The sequence below is a fragment of the Zonotrichia leucophrys genome, chromosome 5 (genome assembly GCF_028769735.1).
Source record: "Zonotrichia leucophrys gambelii isolate GWCS_2022_RI chromosome 5, RI_Zleu_2.0, whole genome shotgun sequence".
Classification (NCBI taxonomy): Eukaryota; Metazoa; Chordata; class Aves; order Passeriformes; family Passerellidae; genus Zonotrichia; species Zonotrichia leucophrys.
The window spans coordinates 57,244,137-57,252,547 of record NC_088175.1 but is presented as its reverse complement, the minus strand read 5'-3'; the positions used below and the strand labels follow the sequence as shown (position 1 = coordinate 57,252,547).

The 8,411-nt window shown below is 53.3% G+C and overlaps 1 protein-coding gene and 1 pseudogene across 1 annotated transcript; both read left to right on the top strand.

The window, feature by feature from the left end:
• Window positions 1–919: 919 nt before the first annotated feature.
• LOC135448812 (inositol 1,4,5-trisphosphate receptor-interacting protein-like 1) lies at window positions 920–2,403 on the top strand (annotated as a pseudogene).
• Window positions 2,404–6,972: 4,569 nt separating this feature from the next.
• LOC135448736 (inositol 1,4,5-trisphosphate receptor-interacting protein-like 1) lies at window positions 6,973–8,411 on the top strand. The gene is given in 2 exon segments (XM_064714941.1): window positions 6,973–7,372; window positions 7,375–8,411. Coding segments are annotated over 2 exon segments (1,437 nt in total).

The following is an 8,411-nucleotide window of genomic DNA, read 5'->3' as shown; positions in this document are numbered from 1 at the left end:
GCCTCCAAATAGGCTGCCTAGGGAAATGGCTCTGAGTGACCACCCTCAGAGAGGTCAAAAAGCATCATGGATGTGGCATCTGGGGACCTGGCTGATTGGAGCAGTAGGCAGTGTTAAGTTTGCAGTTGCACGGGGTGATCTTCAGGGACTTTTCAACCGCACTGATGCTGAGATTTCAGTGTAGCTCAACCGTTGAGGTGTGCAAGCTTAGAGTCAGTGATGCTCAAGGGTGCCTTCCAACTGGGATATCTATGTGATTGCCAATGAAGGGCAGATGAAAATAATTGCAAAAGAGAAATTATTGGAAGTCCTTTGGAAAAGCTTCACTCAAGGGCAGCCCTAAGCAGTCCACCAGGGCCACTCTGAGTGCCTGAGCCAGGAGTTGGCTCAGGGGATAAAGGGTGGGGTTGGCTGGGTTGTGACATGCTGTGACACGTGTGACATCCCGGGGGACGTGTCACAAAGGGGGCAGCTCTAAAAGGCCCCAGCAGGTGACGCTGGCCCTGCATTGCTTTGGCAAACGGTGAGTGCACACGTGGCAAGGAGGCTGGGCTGGGAACAAGGACTGGGGCAGAAACGCTGCCCCTGGGGCTGGGTTCTCCCTCTGCATGCAGGAACAGCCCCTCATGGGAGAGCCTTGGGCAGGCCAAGGTGCTGCTGCTGCTGCTGCTGGGGCAGTGAGACAGGCCTGGCGGCCTGCATGCTGTCTGTGGCCATGTGCTTCCTGTGCCCAGATCCCTGAGGATCCTGTTCTCCATCCAGCAACCAGCAGTTCCCTCCCTTCTCGCCCCACTCACAGGCTTCTCTGCCTCTCCTGCCGACCATGGGTCCCATGGTATTCCTTTTTTTGCTCTTGAAAACCTTCATCCAGTACCCACAGCCCGTGGCTGAGGGATTGGATGAGGAAACACGTCTGCGCATGGAAGCACGTGCGAAACACCTGGAATGGGAGAGGCTTCAGCTGGAGCAGGAAGTGGAGCAGCACACCCAGGAGCAGGTGCAGCTCTTGCAGCTCTTAGCTGCTGCTGCGCTCCTGGTCTACGTCTTGGTCCTGTGGTTTATTGGGTGGAAAAGCAGCCTGAGGAGAGAGGAGGATGAAGAAGAAAACCGTGGTGCAAATGAAGAGGAAGTGGGCAATGTTGCTGCAAATGAAGAAGACAATCTTGGAAATGAAGCTGTCAATGAGGCTGAAATGGCAGCAACAACAACGATGTTGCAATTGCAGTCCAAGAAGAAGACGATTTTGACGATCGCATAGGACGAGTTATAATGCAGCGCATCCGGTGGCCTGTACAGGACTTGCAGAGAGGCTGTCAGTGGACAATTACAGCCTTTACTTTTTGCACGTCTTGTCAAACAGTTTCTACCCAGTCCTGCAAAGAGCCATCGGGGTGGGCAGTGCCTTTGAAGGCTGGAGTCCCCGTGAGCAGGATGTGGTGTACCGCGTGCTCATCCCCATGACTCCTCCGCGAGGCCACAGCTTCCACCTGGAGCTGGACAGTGCAGGGCAGAGGCTCGTGAGGAACTTCCGTGTCCGCGTGCAGCTGGAGTGCACCTGCACCAGGGAGCAGCAGGCTGAGAACATGCTGTGCTTTCTGCACCACCCCGAGGAGGAGCTGAGGAGGAACCAGGATCCCAGCCTCCTGGACACCCTGTGCACCGGCTCCTACCTGGACGTGCAGAAAACTGCCCGCTGGTTCTACCAACTGGTGAGAGCAGTCTGGCCAGCTTTGCCTCAGTCCCACAACTGGCATTTAGTGCTGCTGCCCTCCACACGCTCCTGCCAATTCAAGGTGACCAACGGCAGGGAAAGCTTCAGGATTGAGTTGCTCTTTGGGGTGCGGAGAGATGACTCAGCCGTCTTTGTCAGCAGCCAGACCAGAGAGGCCCACACAGCAAGCACAATCTGGCCTGAGTCTTACGCTGTGGCAGAGGCTGAGTTCTTCAAGCACATTGCCAGGCAGGCCCCTCCTGACAGCTTGCACCTCAAATGCCTGCAGTTCTTCACCCGACTTCCGCTGGGCTTCTGCTTTTCCACCTACACCATGAAGACCATTGTCATGCACCTGCTCAATGTCATGCCCGCCTCATTGTGGCGCAGGAGACATCTCCTGGAACGACTGCAGGATATCTTGGACAGCCTGCGCTTATGTGTGCAAACAAAACGCCTCAACCACTTCATTGTGGGGAACCGGAGGCTCCCTCAGCACATCCATTTACCTGCAGATGTTCAAACCGGTGGGACATACAATCTCCTCCTTCGCCTGGCGCAGCAGCCGGATGCCCACTCCCAGGCCATCCATGACTACCAGATTCTCAAAAAGTGGTACAAAAGAATCCTTCTTGCTGAAGACTGACCCAGTGAAGCGGAGGAGTCATGGCTATGAGCACAGAGCTGTGCTTGTGCTGTTTGCAGCTGGCAGCAGAGAACCACCTTGCAGTCCAAATTTGGTGGAGGAGAGGATGCACGCAAAGGCTCTGGAGAAGGTCCCACTGCCTCTCCTGCCGCCTCAGCAGATGGAGTGCCACGGGAGGGTTTATTCTACCTCCTTGTATCATTTCGTTTTCCGAAAAAAAGCACCCAGACTGCTTTCAGCCCTGCTTACATGTGAACTCTTCCACTCCTGAAAAAGCACACAAAGAGAACATGTGTCATACATGCAGGGCCAAAGTCTCCAAAGTCCACCTGCAACATGAAGTTGTTCCTGGCCTTTGAAACAGGGCATGAAAGAGCATGGAAGAAGTGTGAATGTGGGACACAGGAAGAGAAAATAAATGGGGCGAAAAGGACCAAGAGAAAAAATGGGCGCTGCTGGCCGAGGATCAGTCAATGGATGGAGTCTCTCCTTGTTCCTGGAAGGGACATCTTGACGTCAGCATTGGAACAACAGTGTTGGAGCTGACCTGCAATTTTGTATATAGAGGGATCTAGATTTTGATTTCATAGATATATTTATATATATATATATTGCGTATTCCTATTGTAGACTATGCTATTTATAAATTATATATAATAGTAAATTACCATAGAACAAAACAAAATACTAATATGAATATTATAAAAAAAAAAATATGTAGTTATGATGTAAGGATAAAAAGTTATATTAAGGAGTTGAATATGTAATTACGTGTAAATACTAACAGTAGAGGGCATATTTAGTTTAGCTATCTGATGTGACTGTTGTTAACTATCTATTGTTCTCTTAGTAGGTTATTGTATGGAAGGTGTTCCATAAAAGATATAGTCATAACATATATATGATACATATTACATACATGCTCTGTATACATTATATTTGAATCTAATTCTATAATATGTATTATACACTGCATGCCTATAATATATTACATTGTTGATATAATTTTTATATATGTAGAAAGCCATATCTAGTGTCGCTCTCTGTTGCGACCCATATTCATGCCTGATAATTAGCGAATTTAAGAGTGGCAAGCTGGAAAATTCCTTGTTCTTGTTTCAATAAAATGCAGTTTTACAGAACGTGGAGTGTGGAAGACTTTATTGATCTCAGCCAGGCCTATAGTAGTGGTAAATGTAACACAGTGTGGATCTGGGATCTTGAAGAGACTCCTTGAACTCGACCAAACTGAAAGTGCTGAATTGGCTCAAGACAGAAATTAAGCCGAGCTACCCCCAGCCCCTCAGGTCACAGAACTGCAGAATGGCTTGGCTTGGAAGGGTCCTTAGAAATTGTCTTGTTCCAGCCCTGATGCCAAGGGCAGGGACACCTTCCGCTAGGCCACGTTGCCCCAAGGCCTGTTCAAGGTGGCCGGGAACGCGGCCAGGGATGGGGCAGCCACAGCTCCTGTGGGCAGCGTGGGCCAGCCCTCAGCAGCCTCCGAGGCCAGAATTCCTTGCCCATCTCCAGCCTAAGGCCGCCCTGTGTCACTGGGAAGCCACTGGCCCTGGCGCTGCCCCTGCAGGCCCTTGCCAACAGCCCCTGTGCAGGTCTCGGCTGGCTCGCGGGCAGGGACTGGAAGGCGGCACCAAGTTGCCCCTGGAGAAGGCCTCGGAGAGCGCTGGGGCCAGCAGTGCCGCCATGAGGGCAGTGAGCGGGGCCTGGGCTGTCCGTGCATGTGGGAGGGCACACAGCGGGCGCTGAGGCCCTGGCAGCTGGAGCTGGGAGCTGTGCAAGGCGGCCGGCACAGAGCCCTGGGCTCCCACAGCTCTGCAGCCCTCATGGCTGAGGCAGCTGCCCGGGCACAGCCAGCTGGGGAGACGCGGCCGGCCGGGGGCCACCCGCAGGGCTAGCCGGCTCTGGGGCCAGCCCAGGCCGCAGCAGGGAGCAGCCCATGGGGCTGTGCCCGGCCAGGAAACGACTCTGCCCGGGGACAGGGCTCCGGGAGCAGGGCAGCAGGGCCGGCAGTGCCGGGCACAGACACAGGGGCACACCTGGCTGCAACAACCGTCAGGATCACACAGGAACCTTCTCACTCTCTGCAGCTCCGAGACCGCAGGGTGGGAGCTGCAGCAGGGCAGCCTCTGCTCCCAGGAAACAAGTGAGCAGACAAGAGGAAATGGCTTCAAATTTTGAGGCTTAGGTTGGATATTAGGGAAAGATTTCCCTTCTGAAAATGTTGTCAAGAACTGGCACCTGATGCCTGTGAAATTTGTGCAATTGTCATTGTTTGAAGCATTTCAGCAGCATGTAGAGGTGGAACTTGGGGACATGGTTTCCATGGAACCTGTTAGTGTCATGCCTGCGGCCTTTGAATTGATGGCCGGCACAATGCAGTGCGAGAGACAGCCCAGCTGCTGGCAGTTGTGAGCTTACTCTTTCTATACAGATGAGCTTACCACCTTCGCTAGCACCAGTGCTGGAAGCTGAGCCACTGGCAACATGCCACCTTATCTTGCTGCAGAAGACTTGAAGGCTCAAGCTTTGGCAGAGGAGGAGCATGGGTGGCTCTCCCAGCTCTTGAGGACAAGGTGAGAAGAGAGAAACACAGTTACTCATGAGAGCCTTGAACTGAAACATCATAACAGGGGAAAGAGAGGTGTAAAGGCACAATTTCAAGTTCCATGTAGGCAGCACTGAGAGTGGACCACTCAAATCCAGGTGTACAATATGGCAAATGCCACAGGTTTTCCTGTGGGGGAAAAAAGATCTAAATGAAACAAAATACAGACCCCAAACCAAAACAGAAAGGTTGGAATTTTCTGTGCTTAACAGCTGAGAGAAGCAGCCAGGTGATCATTTCTTCCTGCTCCAGCCTGTGCTGAGACCAAGTAGCCCTCCGGTGCCCAGGGCCCTGAGCACGAGAGCTGGTGAAAGTCACTGCCAGCCACGCAGCCTTCCCCTCCCAGGCTCCAGAGACACAAGGGCAGAAAGTTGTCATCTAAGCTGGATTGCACTGGCACCTTTGTTGGCCTTGTCTGTCCTCTGGCATCCCTCAAGCCAGGTGGTGTAAATCTGAGCTGCTTTCACGGGGAATTCAGGGTTTGCCCAAAGTGGGGCCTTGCTGAGGGCAAAGGCCACGCAAGGGCTCTGCCTTCTGTTGCCCGTGCCATGGAAGGCCCCAGAGCAAGAGGGCATTTCTTGGCTGCTGAGATCCCCTCTTGACACTCTGGCCTTGCAGGTTTGCCAAATCCACAAGGACATGCAAGGACATTCTTGCAACCATGTTCACTCCAAACCTTCCAAATTTCTCCAATTAAAATTCCAATTTTTCCTTCTGCTTGGAAGGGCATGGATTCCCTTGGCTGGTGTTTTTGGCATAAAGGTTCTCCTCCAATGGAAACCCTTCCGGGCAACCTGAACTCTTCTGCTCACTGAGAACCCATTTTGTCTCACTGGATCATGGGAAGTGCAGTTCAAAAGCACCACCTTTCTCTCCTCTGCCAGGAGCTGGTTTCACAGCTCAAATGCCTGACAGGATGCAGATGGCCCCAGAAAGGAGGCTCTAGCTTAGTGGGGGTCATTATATCTGCCCAAGGAACAAAGAATATGAGCAGGGGAAAATGACCTCATGTTGCGCCAGGGGAGGTTTCAATTTAATCTCTAGGAAATGGTGGATCAACCAAAAGGTGTCAAGCCTCCAAATAGGCTGCCTAGGGAAATGGCTCTGAGTGACCACCCTCAGAGAGGTCAAAAAGCATCATGGATGTGGCATCTGGGGACCTGGCTGATTGGAGCAGTAGGCAGTGTTAAGTTTGCAGTTGCACTGTGTGATCTTCAGGGACTTTTCAACCGCACTGATGCTGAGATTTCAGTGTAGCTCAACCGTTGAGGTGTGCAAGCTTAGAGTCAGTGATGCTCAAGGGTGCCTTCCAACTGGGATATCTATGTGATTGCCAATGAAGGGCAGATGAAAATAATTGCAAAAGAGAAATTATTGGAAGTCCTTTGGAAAAGCTTCACTCAAGGGCAGCCCTAAGCAGTCCACCAGGGCCACTCTGAGTGCCTGAGCCAGGAGTTGGCTCAGGGGATAAAGGGTGGGGTTGGCTGGGTTGTGACATGCTGTGACACGTGTGACATCACGGGGGACGTGTCACAAAGGGGGCAGCTCTAAAAGGCCCCAGCAGGTGACGCTGGCCCTGCATTGCTTTGGCAAACGGTGAGTGCACACGTGGCGGGGAGGCTGGGCTGGGAACAAGGACGGGGGCAGAAACGCTGCCCCTGGGGCTGGGTTCTCCCTCTGCATGCAGGAACAGCCCCTCATGGGAGAGCCTTGGGCAGGCCAAGGTGCTGCTGCTGCTGCTGCTGGGGCAGTGAGACAGGCCTGGCGGCCTGCATGCTGTCTGTGGCCATGTGCTTCCTGTGCCCAGATCCCTGAGGATCCTGTTCTCCATCCAGCAACCAGCAGTTCCCTCCCTTCTCGCCCCACTCACAGGCTTCTCTGCCTCTCCTGCCGACCATGGGTCCCATGGTATTCCTTTTTTTGCTCTTGAAAACCTTCATCCAGTACCCACAGCCCGTGGCTGAGGGATTGGATGAGGAAACACGTCTGCGCATGGAAGCGCGTGCGAAACACCTGGAATGGGAGAGGCTTCAGCTGGAGCAGGAAGTGGAGCAGCACACCCAGGAGCAGGTGCAGCTCTTGCAGCTCTTAGCTGCTGCTGCGCTCCTGGTCTACGTCTTGGTCCTGTGGTTTATTGGGTGGAAAAGCAGCCTGAGGAGAGAGGAGGATGAAGAAGAAAACCGTGGTGCAAATGAAGAGGAAGTGGGCAATGTTGCTGCAAATGTAGAAGACAATCTTGGAAATGAAGCTGTCAATGAGGCTGAAATGGCAGCCAACAACAACGATGTTGCAATTGCAGTCCAAGAAGAAGACGATTTTGACGATCGCATAGGACGAGTTATAATGCAGCGCATCCGGTGGCCTGTACAGGACTTGCAGAGAGGCTGTCAGTGGACAATTACAGCCTTTACTTTTTGCACGTCTTGTCAAACAGTTTCTACCCAGCCCTGCAAAGAGCCATCGGGGTGGGCAGTGCCTTTGAAGGCTGGAGTCCCCGTGAGCAGGATGTGGTGTACCGCGTGCTCATCCCCATGACTCCTCCGCGAGGCCACAGCTTCCACCTGGAGCTGGACAGTGCAGGGCAGAGGCTCGTGAGGAACTTCCGTGTCCGCGTGCAGCTGGAGTGCACCTGCACCAGGGAGCAGCAGGCTGAGAACATGCTGTGCTTTCTGCACCACCCCGAGGAGGAGCTGAGGAGGAACCAGGATCCCAGCCTCCTGGACACCCTGTGCACCGGCTCCTACCTGGACGTGCAGAAAACTGCCCGCTGGTTCTACCAACTGGTGAGAGCAGTCTGGCCAGCTTTGCCTCAGTCCCACAACTGGCATTTAGTGCTGCTGCCCTCCACACGCTCCTGCCAATTCAAGGTGACCAACGGCAGGGAAAGCTTCAGGATTGAGTTGCTCTTTGGGGTGCGGAGAGATGACTCAGCCGTCTTTGTCAGCAGCCAGACCAGAGAGGCCCACACAGCAAGCACAATCTGGCCTGAGTCTTACGCTGTGGCAGAGGCTGAGTTCTTCAAGCACATTGCCAGGCAGGCCCCTCCTGACAGCTTGCACCTCAAATGCCTGCAGTTCTTCACCCGACTTCCGCTGGGCTTCTGCTTTTCCACCTACACCATGAAGACCATTGTCATGCACCTGCTCAATGTCATGCCCGCCTCATTGTGGCGCAGGAGACATCTCCTGGAACGACTGCAGGATATCTTGGACAGCCTGCGCTTATGTGTGCAAACAAAACGCCTCAACCACTTCATTGTGGGGAACCGGAGGCTCCCTCAGCACATCCATTTACCTGCAGATGTTCAAACCGGTGGGACATACAATCTCCTCCTTCGCCTGGCGCAGCAGCCGGATGCCCACTCCCAGGCCATCCATGACTACCAGATTCTCAAAAAGTGGTACAAAAGAATCCTTCTTGCTGAAGACTGA